Source organism: Pipistrellus kuhlii, unplaced genomic scaffold, assembly GCF_014108245.1.
Source record: "Pipistrellus kuhlii isolate mPipKuh1 unplaced genomic scaffold, mPipKuh1.p scaffold_m20_p_12, whole genome shotgun sequence".
Classification (NCBI taxonomy): Eukaryota; Metazoa; Chordata; class Mammalia; order Chiroptera; family Vespertilionidae; genus Pipistrellus; species Pipistrellus kuhlii.
In genome coordinates, this window is record NW_023425427.1 from 7221400 (window position 1) to 7237896 (window position 16497).

General features: G+C 40.1%; 1 protein-coding gene across 1 annotated transcript; it reads left to right on the forward strand.

Annotated features, from left to right (window-relative positions):
* Positions 1-12692: 12692 nt before the first annotated feature.
* LOC118716179 (60S ribosomal protein L39-like) lies at positions 12693-13074 on the forward strand. Its single transcript, XM_036433041.2, has one exon. The coding sequence runs from the start codon at positions 12719-12721 to the stop codon at positions 12872-12874; it is 156 nt and encodes a 51-aa protein (XP_036288934.1). The 5' UTR covers positions 12693-12718; the 3' UTR covers positions 12875-13074.
* Positions 13075-16497: the final 3423 nt, after the last annotated feature.

The following is a 16497-nucleotide window of genomic DNA, read 5'->3' on the forward strand; positions in this document are numbered from 1 at the left end:
GTGGCCCTGGACAACAGAAGGGACTGGCCTGGAATCTGGTGAATACAGAACACCTTCCCTTTTCAATAGTTCTTTTCCTCCGAGAAGGTTCCATGATGGTCTGTGGTTGTCACAAACTGGTGAAACTCCAGATTCTGGTGTTTTCTGTCTACTTTTTCTGCTACTGTTTCTTGCCATGAACAGAAGGGTCAGCTTTCTACACTCATAACTCAGCACGAACGTTGCCCCCAGGCCAGGAAGGCTCCTTAGCCCTTCCAAAGAGTAATCTTTACCTGGAAATAAAAATGTGTGTGCTTCAATAAGACATCACCTCACATCTGCTAGGATGCTCATTACCAAAAAGACAAGAGACAACCAACATTTAGTTCTGGGCATAATTAAAAACAAACAAACAAACAAACAAAAAAACCCAGGCCATTTTTTACATAATTCAGGCCCTTTATACTAGTTTGTTAATTCTAGGATTTTATAGATTTATTCTTTGATGTTTTGCCAAAATCATAGTGACTGTGACGATACTTTGAGTAACACTGTTTTTACATTTTATCATATGTTTTATATTGTTTTTAACTTTATTGTTCATTTATAAGAAATTTCCAGGTTGTATCTTTTAAATTAAAGTAGAATTTAATTAGGAAATTGTTTTCTGAGGGTTCCAAAGTATGTTGCTGAGCTCACTCACGATGGGTGTTTAATTATTTTCCTACTCCTGGCCATGTTAGGTTGTAATCCATATTTTACTGGGATAAATAACAGTGTTGCATATATCATGTCCATGCTTTGACAATAGGGAAGTATGTTAGAAAGTGCTATTACTAGTATATATACAAGTATGCTAGGAAGGGATATTACTGTTTGCTGAGGGCGGTGTATGTCCTACCTTCCACACACAGAAGAATAGATAGTGAAGAGTCAACAGAAAGGAACTAGCCTGTGAAGATAGTAGAGTGTGCCCACTACCTGTTGGCCCTTCTCCATTCAACCAGGAACTCGAAGCCATGGGAACCTGTTTTGTAGGAAATAAGGTCTGTCCTTTTGAAACTTCCTATTTTCCATATTTCAATACTTTAAATGACTACAAATATTATTTGCCTTTTGTATGCATGCTGCTGCCTATTTTACGTCTCTCTCAATTTTATATGTGATGTCAAAACTTTCCTGCTATGTTAATGGTATAAGTAATATTTTCCTCTCCTTATCTTTATTCATATTACATATATGAAGATGCCACATTACTATACCTTCATCTGTATTCAGTGTTTGTTTTTTAAAAAAAATGAAGTTATGGATTTCACATATTTTGAGAAAGAGCGTTAGAACAGTAAGCAGAGTGCTATGCAGCAGGAAGACACAAAAGCATCTGGAGAAGTAGTTTGTGCCTCCCTGATTGCCTTTTAAAAGAATTTATTGGTGTGTAACCCAGAGGTTACTGACCCCTCCAGTTGTCAGAAGGAGCACTTCCCTTTCATTCTAAATGAAAGAATCTGAGCCTCATTATGTCTGACCACAGGAAAGTTGGGCTTTTCCCATTTTCTCCTCCCCAAGGTCTCTGGGACTCCCTGTAGACTACTACAGCATCTCCCAGATCATTCCTAGATTTCCCTGCATAGGCAGGCCAATGACCTTCCTCTGACCTGCATCTCTGATCTTTGGGTAATAAAGTATTATTATTACTGAACTGGCTTCCTCAGTTATTTCAGCTCTCCCTATACAGCTTCAACCTCAGGATGGATGTAGGCCCACTGATTAACCAAACTCTACTAACTGTACTAGATAATGAAGAGAGATTTGACATAGGAAGGAAAATACTGGATATTAGGTGTGAATATTTCCACGATTTGTAAACTAAACCCTAGTTTCAATCCCAGGATCCTCTAGGACATCTATACTGTTACAACCACCTTATTACCAAGTTACATATCTCCCAAATAGGGTGCCCTTGACCTTGTGCTCTGCGAAGCAGGCGAGGTCAGTCATTTCCTCCACAACCCAGCAAAGGAAAAAACCCTCCTCTCCTCCACTCCACCACTCAGTTTTAGCCCAATATCCCAATTACACAACAAACAATTTGTAGGTAAATACCGTTGTCTACAATGAAGTCTTCATAAATTTTAAAGAGCAGATATTAAAAGACATAGATTGTTAAAAAAAAAAAAAAGATATTAAGCGAAATATCCACCTATAAGAAAATTTTTAAAAATTGGGTCCAAGGAAAAACTTGTCTGTAGTGGGAGTATAGACTAGCATAATTTTTAGCATAACCTAGACTCCCCAAATATTTGTTAATTCAATAAAAAATGCATAGAAGTAAGCTTTTAGGACTGACTATTAAGACATTGTCAGTATTAATATTAATAGATTCCCATAGGCAGTATTTCTCCCTATTGGTTATAAGCATATTGGGGAGGCAATGTCATACGCCTTGCAAAGGGGAGAAGATGCAGTCTCTTCACCTATCAGCCTGGCTTCTTGTCAGAGAAGAGAACAGGGCTAATCTGACACAGACTGAAAATTACTTCCTTTGAACATCTCCTTATGAACAATGTTGCCTATTTATCAATAAAAGAGAGTTCTATGGATGTGAGTTTTAGCTGCCAACGTTGGGTTATTCTAGACCCATTGGATCTGAAACCCTACAGGGAAGCTTCAAGCTACTGCACAAAGGTCTGAGCACCTTTGGGCTAGATCTCAGAAACATGAGGGAAACCCATTTAAGTATAAGGAGATGTTCCTATTATTTGTATTCTGTGTCCCCCAAGACATCCTGATCATAATTTTTATCAGTGATTTGTAACATGATCTAAGGATTTTTTCCTTACAGATTTTCAGAAACCACAGTCAAGAATACCTTGAATAGTTATAGCAAACACAAAGGGTGGGACAACTAGATTGAGATGAGAATCAGTGGGAACAAAGGTTAGGTCATATACTTTATTCTAAATGGGAACTGCACAAGGCACAAGATGACAGAGACAGGTTGGCTTAGCAGTGCCTCTTATTAACAGGCCATAAGGGCTTGAGTCAGTAGCTTTGACTCAACATGAGTCAGCATTGTGAATTAGCTGCCCCCAAGGGAGAAGTGAATGCAAAGAAACCATAATAAATATGACAAAAGACCTTTATTTTGTGCCAATTAGTCAACGTCAAATATAAGTAGGTTAGGTGCCAAACTTTATAAATTTACCCATACTTAGAGAAGAAAATGAGCAAAGCTGTGTTTATATAGGCCAGCCTTTGTCTAGTTACCCACTGCGTACCCCATGACAACTTCGGGGCCCTCCTCTGTGCAGTTGCTTCTTCTCTTGAACCATCATTCCAGCTGCTTCAGTAGCTCCAGACGCTCATCCTGGGCTCGTGAGGTCAGTGAGATGCTGTCCTTTGCTTAGACTCCACCTCCCTCCCTACTCAATTACCTAGAAATTGACCCCAAGTAGCAATCTAGGGAAAGTATGAAATTATTCTCAAAAATGTTCCTTCTTTTGCAGATCATGATTGAAGCCCAATACCTTGAAGTAGTTGCCGTATATATTTTGTCCATTCTATGCCATTAACATTTAATTATTTATTAAATATATTTTATTGATTTTTTTTTTTTTAAAGAGAGGAAGGGAAAGGGACAGAAACATCCATGAGAGAGAAACATCGATCAGCTGCCTTCTGCACACCCCCTACTGAGGATGTGCCTGCAACCAAGGTACATGCCCTTGATTGGAATCGAACCTGGGACCCTTCAGTCTGCAGACTGATGTGCTATCCACTGAGCCAAACCAGTTAGGGCCAGTTTTAGAATTGTTTAAGGTGGTCACCCTGTCATGTTAAATACTTTAGAATCTGCAAATTATTGAGTCAGACACATCTAGTTAAATGGCTACATCAAACCTTGTACGTGCTTACCTCTCACTCTGAAGTTTTGTACAACTAGTGTGATGAAATGTGGGCCCCGCACTACGGGAGGTATAGAGCAATGCTTCTAGTCTAAGGCGAGGGGCACATACTGAGCTTCTGTTAATAAACTTGGGCAAATGTGTAGAGTTCAACAGTCCCAGTTCATACATGAGCAACGTATTCCCAGGGCTTAGTTTTACAGAGTGAACCCAGTTCTGACCCAGCACAGCATTTGAGTATTGGGGTTTCAATGTCCTCCATCATAAGGCACTCAGACCCCAGCTCTAAGGGCCTGTATCTCCTCTGGGTCCCCTCTTTGCTTCCTGGCTTCAGCTCCCACCAACACCATGAGTTCCTTCTCTGCTTCTCATTCCTAAGACCTGTCTCTTTCTCTCTCTCTGGCTCTGTCTTTTAACATTTTATTTACAACTAATGTAGCATTCATAGTCATGAGGAACAGAGAGAATGATTTGTAGTGGGTGCATTTTTCCTTCTTGACCTAGAAATCTAAACCTCTCTCTCATAGCAGATGCACGTTATTTGTAACAGATGTAATTTTATATTTGTTTGTGTGGTTATTTGATTTGATTAGTGTCTATATCCTCCATTAGACTGCAAGCTTTGCTAGGGCAGAGACCACGTCTCTTTTTGCTTACTGTGTTTTCTCAGCACAGGGCACAGTTCTCAGATTTTATAGGCACTCAGTAGTTAATTAAGTATTAATAGATAGTTTATATGATTATGATATATGTAACAACGTCTTCTAGCATCCAAGACCTGAACATCCCTCTTACCTCACCCATCTAAAACTTTCCCTCCCCTAAGACTCATGCTGCTTAGATCAGGCCATTCTCATCTACTTGTCAGCTTCAGAATTAGTCGCTTACAATTGTAAAAATAACCTGTCATCATCCAAAAGCACCCTGGGATCATTTAGGATGCTTTGGGTTACAATGCACAGAAAACCCCAGTTTAATTATCCTTCGAAGATAAGGGAGCTTATAATCCACGTAATAAAATTTAAAACATGGGGTAGCTTCAGGAATGTCCCTCAGGGCTGATTTAGTTTTTCTGTAATTACCTTGGACTGTCTTCTTCTCCATATTGGCTTATCCTTAAGCTGGTAGCAAGATAGCAAAACATGATAGCAGCCAAAGAAAGAAGAGGGGCTGTCTTTTGTTTTTTTCCCCCCTGTGTTTCTAACGAAAAACATTCCCAGAAGCTCCCAGCAGATGTCCCCTCATAATGTCTAGACTAGACTGCAGACCTAGTCCCAAACCTATTCTTAGTAGTGAGGCTGAGATTACTGTGTTTAGCTTAGTCTAACCATTTAGGATGGATTGGAAGTAGAGAAAGTAAACCATGTTGACTTCAATAACTCTACATTTAAAATCAAATTTGGCCGGGCCTGTGTGGCTCAGTAGTTGAACATTGACCTGTGAACCAGTAGGTCACAGTTGGATTTCTGGTCAGGGCACATGTCTGGGTTGCGGGCTCAATCCCCAGTAGGGAGTGTGCAGGAGGCAGCCAATCAGTGATATTCTCTCTCATTACTGATGTTTCTATCGCTCTCCCCATCTCTCTTTCTCTCTGAGATCAACCAAAGGACTTACGTGCATACATATGAGCCGAACCAGTGGTCGAGGACAATAGGGGGGTGGGGGCATAAGTGGGGTGGGAGGTGGGGGATTGGAATGGGGGGTTGAGGATAAATATGTGATACCTTAATTAATAAAGAAATTAAATATATATATATTTTAAAAAATCTAATTTGGAATTTTAATTTGATTACACTTCCTATTCTTTCATTCTTTTCACATTTTGACCTCCATTTGACCTCCTTGTCTTTATTGAATCCTATAGTCTATCAGTACAAGTCAGTTTTTCCAATAAACCAGCCCTCAACTAGCAGCACTATCTTCCCTTCCTATTTGAACATTCATTTCCACATGGCCCTTCAGCACATTCTGTTCCTTCGCCACAGCTATGATTTAACCACCACAACCAGATCATTCTTCTGTTCGTCCTAGATTGCTATAGCCATTAGCTTTCTTTGTTCCTTTTCTCAAGTTGCCAAGGCATGCTGGAAGAAATGGCAAAGTTCTTCAAGTTTGTGTTATTGTAATTTCATGGACAGTAACCTGAACATGGTCCTTACTGTCAAGCAGCAGGTCCTCGCTTCTTTCTAGTCAATTGCTTATACAGATAGTGGGTTATATCCTGATTCACTAAGCTGTGTGACCTGAGGCAAGTGATTTAACCTCTTTGAATCTCAGTTACTTACTCTCTAAACTTAGAACCTACATCAAAAGATTGTTTTAAGATTAAATAGGTGACGTATGCACGTAAAACAATTTTTATACTGCCGAGCACATAATACTCAGTTATGTAATGCTAACTTTGTCTTAATAGCACATCCTAAACTGTGTTCCTCTTCTTATGTCCTCTACCTTGAATCTTCTTTCCTTCCTCATTGCTGCTTACTCTTTTTAAAAAATGTATATTTTTATTGATTTCAGAGAAGGGAGAGGGGCAAGAGAGATAGAAACATCAATGGTGAGAATCATCAATCGGATGCCTCCTGCACGCCCCCTACTGGGGATCGAGATTGCAACCTAGGCAGAGAATTGAAACCGAGACTCCTCAGTCCATAGGCTGAGGCTCTATCCACTGAGCCAAATCAGGCTGGTGTTTACTCTTAACAATTATTTTTATTTTATAGGCCAACATTTGTGGATCTCTTAGTTCCCTCTTACTTCCAAATAGACCAGGGACTGTATTTATTTATTTATTTTAAATATATATATATATATATAAATTTTTGATATATATAAAAATCAATTTATATATATATATATATATATATATATATATATATATATATATATATATATATAAATTGATTTTTTACAGAAAGGAAGGGAGAGGGATAGTTAGAAACGTCAATGAAAGAGAAACATTGATCCACTGCCTCCTGCACACCCCCTACTAGGGATATGCCTATAACCAAGGTATATGCCCTTTACCAGAATTGAACCTGGGTCCTTTCAGTCCACAGGCCGATGCTCTATTCACTGAGCCAAACCAGTTAGGGCTGTATTTATTTTTTACACCCTGAATGACTTGTACAAGCATGGCACATGAACATACCCAGTGATTGTCCCTTTGGATTTACAGTGTTCTTATTTTTATGTTGATTCCATGAGATCGGGGAAAGATAAGGGGTTGGAATAACAATGCAGTGGTTCAAAATTAAGCTAAATATTTGCTCCTGATAGTTACTGCAAAAAAACAACAACAAAAAAACAAAACATCTTCTGGTATTTCAAATCTGCCCACGAGACTGGGGAATCTGAAGATGTCTAAACTAAAAGATTCATTTAGCTCTGATAATTAGCAACATAAGCAAAAAACAGATGAATAAGCTGGCTTTATTTGTAAATAACATTTATGGTCCAAATAGTTTCCCCTTCGTGACAGAGACTTTTCTGCTCAGCATTGCAACATCTCTCAAATATAAACAATAAAACCAAATGGCTACAGACAATGATCAATGTGTTTTATGACAGCAATACGGAGGGAGAACAAACATTCCCTTACTGACTAAACACAACCAAGCAGGCAAAGTCATTTAACCTTTCTTGGAGCAGGATTGGGGTAGAATAAATATGTTTTTCTTTAACATATACCTAAGCTGAATTTCTATGGTCATTTCTGACATTACATTAAATTTCTTTTTATGAAATAAGCTTGGATTTAGGAGAGAACATTAGAATGATGTTATTTTCTTGAGGATATTATTGTGATGTGTTTTAAGCTAAAATATTGGTGTAGCATTTGAGATTGGGAATATTAGTAAAGGAAGTTCGTGGATTCAAACTGTTGAAAAGTCATTTTCTCAACAACCTTTATGTGGTTTTTTTTTTTTTTTTTCTTCTCAAGAATAAAAAAAGAACATTTTTATTTGGGTTCTGGCAGCAATGAATATGTAGACTTTCATAAGCCACTGGTCTTCATGGGATTTTTTTTAGGGAGGAAAGAGACTTTTGGCAATTTCTGAAATGTGTGTATATTGGGAAAGTGAAGTGAAACTGGTTATAAGCCAGAAATCCTACGTTTTAAAAAAAATCTTCAAGAGATTATCTACCTTCCACAGGAAATTTCAAGTACACACCGCAGTGGCCCATTTTTAGCTATTGATCTCTAAAGGAATACATACACATTCCTGGCACAGATGTGCCTCACCCGGGCAGCACTCCTCCCGGTAGGTCGATGGTCCTGCCTTCTGTGCAATATTTCCTTTGACTGAGAAATGGTGAAAGAAGGATGCCCAAGTGTACAAGAAATTCACTAGTATGACTATGTACCTCACCCCTAGAAGTGGTGGAGGACCCGTTAAAGGGAGTTGGGAGACAAAATTCTATAAATTAGGATATTATCCTGCAGGAAGAGCATATGCTTTAAGTCAGCCTTAATATGTTATCACATAATTCTTGAGGCTTTTAAAACATCTGGTCACCCTTTCTCTCAGATCTATAAGACTGAGCTCACTGTAGGCCACTGTAGGAGCTCTTTGGGCATCCTTCAGGACTCTGATTTTATAGAAACAAAAATCATTTACCTAAAGTACCTCAAGTACCTTATATTGGTCACAATCAGTAGCAAAACTACTAAAGGGTTTTAGTAGTTTCACCAAAATAATGCTAACATTTCTCAATGCTGTTATGCTATTGCTAGTGTCTATTTCTATTTCTATTTCATAGAAATGTATATAAATCCTGAGTAGTAGTTATTCATTTAAAAAAGAAAAAGAAAACATAGTCCATAGAGCAAAAGACAGGAAAATAGAAAATGAGAAAAGACAAATAAGCAAAGTATTGGAAATGCCAGAAATAAGAAAAAAAAACACACATATATATATAGAGAGAGGAACATCAATGATGAGAGAGAATCATTGATCAATTGATCGGTTGCCTCCTGTTTGTCCCACACTGGGGATCGAGCCTACAACTCTAGGCATGTGCCCTGACTGGGAATCAAAGTGTGACCTCCAGGTTTATAGGTCAATGCTCAACCACTGAGCCATGCCGGCTGGGCCAGCCATTACTCCATTTAATTGGACACTACTGACCAACAGATGATGTTGGTGCCCTTTTATGGTCTTAAGTTCTGCAACGGCTCCTACTTGTTTCATTAAGCGATCCTAGGTTCAAGTTAAAAGCATAGAACACCTAACTCCAATGAAATGAAACTCAAACTCTGTTTGCAACATGGAACAATCATCTATTAATATAAACAAGAATAAAAAAAAAAAACACACTCCTATCTTTTATATAATTTACCTAATTCCTGTATGCCCTTGGATATACCAGCCTGAACTGGTGTTATGCATCTATGCATCTTGTTCAGACTGTTGCCTTAAGGATTTTGTATGTAAGGCAGTTTGGTATACAAGTCATAGGTAATGGTTTTAAAGTCTAGGCCTTCATAGGGCTTGGGGCTCTAAGAATGTCATAGAATAGCCGAAGCCGGTTTGGCTCAGTGGTAGAGCGTCGTTCTGCGGACTGAAAGGTCCCGGGTTCGATTCCGGTCAAGGGCATGTACATTGGTTGTGGGCACATCCCCAGTAGGGGGTGTGCAAGAGGCAGCTGATCGATGTTTCTCTCTCATCGACGTTTCTAGCGCTCTCTCTCTCTCCCTTCCTCTCTGTAAAAAAATCAATAAAATATATTAAGCCGAGGCCGGTTTGGCTCAATGAATAGAGCATCGGCTTGGAGACTAAAGGGTCCCGGGTTCGATTCTGGTCAGGGGCATGTGCCTTGGTTGCGGGCACATTCCCAGTGGGGAGTGTGCAAGGGGCAGCTGATCGATGACTCTCTCCCATCGATGTTTCTAGCTTTCTACCTGTCTCCCTTCCTCTCTGTACAAAATCAATAAAATATATTAAAAAAAAAAAAAAAAGAATGTCATAGAATAGTCACGTTCTTTCAAGATCTGAAATGTTATTCCTGGGATAGGAACTGGGCTGGGCAGCCTGGTTTGCAGGGACTCGGCTGTGTAGTTACTACTGATCATTGGGGACTTGGAGAGGACAGCCTCCTTCTAGCAAAGAAAAGCAAACAAAACATCTCAACCTCTAAGCTCTCATTTCTGTGTGCATTTCAGCAAACAATGAAGGGCAGCAGGGGAGCATATGGTTGGCTGGGAGGAGATCCACACCTTATCATTCTTTCTTGCAAAGCCTTAATACTTGAGAGTACTTTGAAGTTTCAAGCAGTATGGTATATCCTGGAGGTGGTAGGAATCCCTTGCAAACCCTGTGGGCAGGCTGTCCTAGGAATGGAATTCTGGCTTAAAGACACAGAGTTATGGATGGAATGTACTCTGTCCTGGGACCAGAGCCCCAGGGCCCTAAATCCTGCCCCTATACAAGCTGCATGCACCTATTCACGTCTTTCTTCACCTGTCTCCTCATCTCTAAACACATGGCAGAGTTGGATTGTTGCAAGGATTTACATACAGAGTAAAGTATATACAGTGCTTGGCCTCATTGAGTGCAATTAGAACTCCCTTCTCACTTCAACCTCATGATAAACACTCAGGATGAGGATGCTCTTAGCCAAATTCTGGGAGTAATTGGGAAATTGCTTCCTATGGGTCAGGCTTTGTTTATTTTATGGAAATGCAAGTGGCTGCTCTTTGTGTGGGTTCTGATTTCATAATTAATTGCTGGGCATTCTGAAGAAGAAAGACATATGTCTAGAACTAATGTGGGTAAGGGGAATTTTGTTCTAATTGCTTCAGATTTTTTTTTTCTTTCTATTAAAGAAGTAAAATATTACTTCTACAGTTGAAGGTCAGCTCTTCTTTTCCTTTTTTTTCCGGACTAGCCAGTATCTTGAAGTTCTCCTGAATGTCTTAAATCTTTTATCACAAATGTATATATCCACAAACACAATATCCTATGTTTAATATAGAATATGAATACTATAGCCATTTCCTCATGTTCCATATTTAAAAGAATCAGCCATCAATTCAAGATGAACCAATAAGCAGATGTATCACTGAACAAAAATGTGGGAGGAAAATATACCAAATATATTTAAAACAGATGCTCTAGTATCTGAACTGATTCAAATAAGAGAAAATTTCAAATCGCAGAAAAAAACACCACGCAGGATTGATGGTCCATCCTTAAAAAAACATTTGTGTTACTTTATATTTCAGGAGGGAGACATGTTAAAATATTTACTTTGGTTAAAACCAATCAAGAGTGGAAAAAATTGACACTGAAGGAGGAAATGGAATAAAAAGAAACCCAATGAGGCTTTTGTACACTTTGCGTCCCGAGGACGATGCTGTTTCCTGGCCTCTTATTTAAAGGCTCTGGAACAGGAGAGATTGCTGATGCAACAAATCAGCGCTGGACATTTCTCCTCTGTCTAATTAAACTTCCTGAATCATGGCATTGAAATCGCACATGGAGATGCTCTGTCCAAACAGACTCTCCTGCCTCTCAAGTAATTGAAAGCAACTGGCGGTTTGCCTGTGGCCCCAACATCTGGGAAACTTCCATCTCCCCCTACCCCCAAGGGTATAAAAACATAAAAGCAAATATCTCTAATCTCCGAGGTAGATTTCAAATGTTCCCTTATTCACCATTTTGTTGAATTTGAACTGCTTGCCAACATGGTGTCATAGATGTAGCAAAATCAAATCATGGTGGAGGGAGACAGAGCTGAAGCTTGACTACAATCCTTGTTTCCCTGGCCATGTGTTTACTCTGGCCTCGACTGTGCGAAATGGATTCTTTTGTGGAATGCAGCCTCTGTAGTATAGCCCCCAGGAGCCAGGACAGGTAAGGCGGGAACTCAGGTGGGTTCTGTCCTAGGGGATGAGACATTCCTGGGCTCTTAGCATTCTGAAGCGGAGGCAGAGTCTCCAAACTGGGTTTCAGTCTTCTTTTTACCTGGTTTTGAAGGGAGGGGGAAGCTATTACTGCAAAGACACAAGAGATCTTAAAATGTAGACGTCTGTACATGTTTTGATTTTTCATTTAAAAATCCATAAAATTTGTACTAGAGAGAATTCTCTATACTTAACCCATAATGCACGAATTTTCAAATATCTCGTTGTGCTTGAAATAATTTAGAGTAATCCTATATATCCATTTTGGAATACTTAGGCAAAAGGAAATGCAAATCAATAGTTAAATTCTTGATCATTAGTTAAATTGGGATATATCCACCAGAAAGGTTTGCAATTGCTGTGGAAAAAATAAGATTTTAGGAATTGTTTCCAAAAAGATTAATTTTTAAAAATGGCACCAAACAACAAAAGATTAGTTTAAAAAATTATCCCGGGCTCTGGCCAGTGTGGCTCAGTTGGTTGAACTGTCAGCTCATGCAACAGGAGGCTGCGGATTTGATTCCCAGCCAGGACACATGCCTGGTTGTGGGGTTTAGTCTCTGGTGGGGATGCATTCAGGAGGTGGTAATGTTTCTCTCTTATAGCGAGCGATGTTTCTTTCTCTTTCTCCCTTTCCCTCTTTCTAGAATCAGTAAAATATATCCTCTTGTGAGGATTAAAAAAAGGTTCTCCCTGCACAATTAGCAGGCTTTTAAACAATATAACCAGAACTCAAGCTTTTAAATCAAACATAAAAACTAAAAACATATCAGAAAAAGAATTACTGATTTTCAAGTTCTATGCCAGGAAAGAGAAACAAAGAAAGGAAAAACACCGCGAGAGGAAGAATTTTAAACACAGCTTAAAAAACTCAAATTTTAGCTCTTTCTCCACCATCGAGGTGCGCGCTCGCCTCTCCCTCACCATGTCTTCCCACGAGACTTTCAGGATCAAGAGGTTCCTGGCCAAGAAACAGAAGCAGAATCAGCCCATTCCCCAATGGATTCGGATGAAAACTGGTAATAAAATCAGGTACAACTCGAAGAGGAGACATTGGAGAAGAACCAAACTGGGCCTATGAGAACTCACTCATGACAGATGACTCACATATTTATGCTGTATCCAGGTTGCCTACACCTTTAAATGATTGAAAAGATGCTACCATCTGGACAGTTGGAGCATTTTAATTGGAGAATTAATGGACTTGTGATTTTGCTCTATTGATTTTTTTTCCCCTTCTGCAATAGTAGGATGGTTCAGTAATAAATGTGTGAGATCTTTAAAAACAACAACAACAAAAAAAACCCCTCAAATTTTACAAATAATTTTTATTTTTATCCTGAACATTAGTCCCTTGAGGAATGTTTGCATATTAGAAATGGGAGTTACCTACAGAGATGGAATATCTAAGTCTCTGCAAAAGTCATCTCCTTCATTGGTCTGTCATAGTCATAACCATCCTCCCAAGCTCTATTAAACTTCCTGCCCAAAATTGTCATCGTTTAACCTCTTTGGTGAACTAGACAACTGATGAGAAAACAAGGAGGCCTTTGATTTGTGTGGATATAAGGGTACCTGATTAGCCAGAGACCAATGCACAGCCAGCAGGCAGCAAGCTTCAACTGGGGAGACCCTGTGAGTGAGGATGCAAAGGTGATTTTGCTCTCATTACAACCAGAGGACCCTGGCTGTGACAAGGTCATGCACAGTCCAGGCAGCCTACTCCTGCTGCTGCTCCAGTTCCTGTCGGGCAACCCTTGGTCCAGAGCAGAATCCGACACAGATATTTCTTTCCTGTGCCAGGACTCTTTCACCAAAGGGTGCTAGTAGCTTTCTGCACTTGATAGTCTTGAGGTGCCTCCAAACGCCGGGGTTCCTTTCATCATGGCCTATGTAACCAGTTCTTCTATTAAACAGTCTTCAAAAGTTCTTCCTGGGAGTATGGTCAGTTTCCTGCCCTTGGCTGGGACTCATGTCATCATGAAATGACAGAACCCTTGGACAAAGAAAAATCCAAAAGCTTGGAGGTAGAGGTAGAGGGAAGATGTTAGCAGAGAATGGTTTTGGGTTTTTCAACAAGCATTAGCAGAAGTAAGAAATCAATGGAACGATTTCTTAGAAATTCTGATTGAAAATTATATTCAGCTAGAATCCTAATTCCCAGTCAGAACGTCAATGAAATGTGAAAGAGACTGAAGATAGTTTCAGACATTCAGGGCCTCTAGGGATTGGCCATCCAGGTAGCCTTTCCCAGGAAGCAACTGGAGGAGATGCTCCAGGCAATGAAAGTGCAAACAAACACAAAGGAAGACCTGGGGCCTAGGAAACAAGATCCATGGAGACAGAAATGAAAGGGAATCCTCAAGGCCGGGGCCAAGGGGGATCCCAGGACAGATGGCAGCAGTGCAGTAGGCGTAGGGAGCAACCAGACCAGGGAAAGCAGCTCAGCCAGGTCCAGGGGACAGGGATCCAAAAAAAGAAATTCATAGAATATTGGAAGGACATTTAGACAATGGAGAAGAATTTAAAACTGCATCAGTGACAAATATATAGGAAACAAAGCAGAAATGGCTGGCTTCCTGACCCAGCTGTGGATAATGTGTGAACACTGGCTATTTGTGTAACTAAAATGATATACAAATCTTTTAAGAGTACAAGAGGACTGGATGTGTGTGATTGTGTGAATCTCTCTCTCTCTCTCTCTCTCTCTCTCTCTCCCTCCCCCCCTCTCTTCCTCTGTGTTAATGGTGGTAGTAATGGTAGAAGGACATAGGGAGAGAAGAGCTGCGTAGGCAGGGGAGCCAGCCAGCTAATAAATAATGTCTAAAACGGACAAATCAAGAACTATTACTATAAGCATAATAGATATATGCAAGTAAATACTTCAAAAATCTGTTGAAAGATATGAAAGTGGTTGTCTTTGGGCAGGAGGGAGCTATCATGCAAAGGATTGGTGTTTTTGTGATTTCCCTTTTCCAACAAACTTTATAAAATTTCAGTTATGTGCAAGTTTAATTTTTAATTATCCATTAAAAAAACAAACACAAAACCTACCCTAGCTAGTGTGGTTCAGTAATTTGAGCACTGACCCAACTGCTGAAGGGTTGCAGGTTCGATTCCTAGTCAAAGGTACATACCTGGGTTGCAGTTTCGATCCCCAGCCCTGGTCAGGCACATGTGGGAGGCAGAAATGTGCCTAAAGTGAGTTCACTGCTGGCTGCTGGACATGCAGGGACGTTCCCTCCCTCTTCCTTATTATGTGGCCTGTTTCCCAGGGCTACATGGAGATCTCAGTCATCCTTTGGCTTTATTGCTGGCCCTGGGACATCTCCCTCGCCTGCTTGAAAGGGAGGAGAACGTGAGTGGGTGGAAGTTGAAACTGTTTGTTTGAATACAAGTACAGGGAGAGCCTGAATGAAGTGCTGTGATCTCAGAGGGCGTCTTGGAAATAGCAGGAAACCATGAAGGTCAGACCATTGGGGCTTTTTGAGCTCTGCCCCTTTTCCCTGCTGCAGCTCCGCCTAGGGAAAGGTCACCACACGTTCGTCAATTTGACCATCACGGAAAAGAGCTTCCTTCAATCTTGTTTTCCCTTATATATGGTTCAAAATCCACTTACGAGGGGGGAAATACTGTTGAGGCACATCTGTACTTTCTAATAAAACAGAGTAAGGGCAAAAATTATTTGCTATATTGTGTTTTGATTAGAACACATATTTCAAACAAATTAGCTTTCTAATAAAAACACTATACTACTAAAATCTTCTATTGTTTAAAACATTTCCCCAGTGGAAGTATTCTTCTGCTTCCCTCCTCAAGGAGTGGTCTTCGTTTTTTGCCTCGCATATGGCCTCACACTAAAGTGTCTCAAATCTGTATCTACTACCTAGAGTTTTCTTCTGAGCTTTGGGAATATAGTGCCAGCTCTCTTTCGATCTTGCCTGCTGCGTAGGACCTTTACACTCAGTGTACAGAACTGAATTTCTTCATGTCCCTCAGAAATCTCCTCATCCTTGATCCTCTATGTGCCACATCTTGGTTCATGAAACTTCATCACCCAGTTCCTCAAACAAAAATCTTAGAGTTGCACTTGCTTTCTTCTCACCCTGTCTCCCTCAATTAGACCCCAAATTCTATTAACTCAGTCTTAAATACATTTTTTGATCATGCTGTTGTCTTCAGTCTCTTATATTTAGATCCCAACCATCTTTCACCAAGCCTATTGCCTGTGCTTCCCCAGGTGTTTCACTGTCTTCCATCTCACCTCTTCTCTTTTCACTGATAACCCTAAATCTGTATGTACATTTTCATTTCCTTAGCCCAACATTCCAGACTCCCATCCTGAGACTGGCCACTTATCCATCATTCTAATCCTGAAAAAATCCCCTGCTACATATTTACAAACAACTCATGCTGCTTTCATCTTGCCTGGCATTCATTGACTTGAGGTCATGAGCTCATCTGCAGTGTGTCCTTCTGGCAAGCTTCCTGTTTCTCTTGCAAGCATCGTACCCGCGGGATGCCTGGCTTGGTTCCCACAGTCTGGACCTGATGCTCTGTCTGTGGCTCATGGTGCACTGTGAACATCCTTCATCTCACTGACCAAGTGAACTGGACTGGCTTTCTTGTCTGTCTTACACATTCGATTTCCAGTTCCTTATAACCAGGGACAGTTTTAGTCACCTTTGTGCCTACAATAGCTAG

Bases quoted from the DNA above. Each gene is read 5' to 3' on its own strand.
- LOC118716179 (XM_036433041.2), top strand. From the start codon at position 12,719: ATGTCTTCCCACGAGACTTTCAGGATCAAGAGGTTCCTGGCCAAGAAA.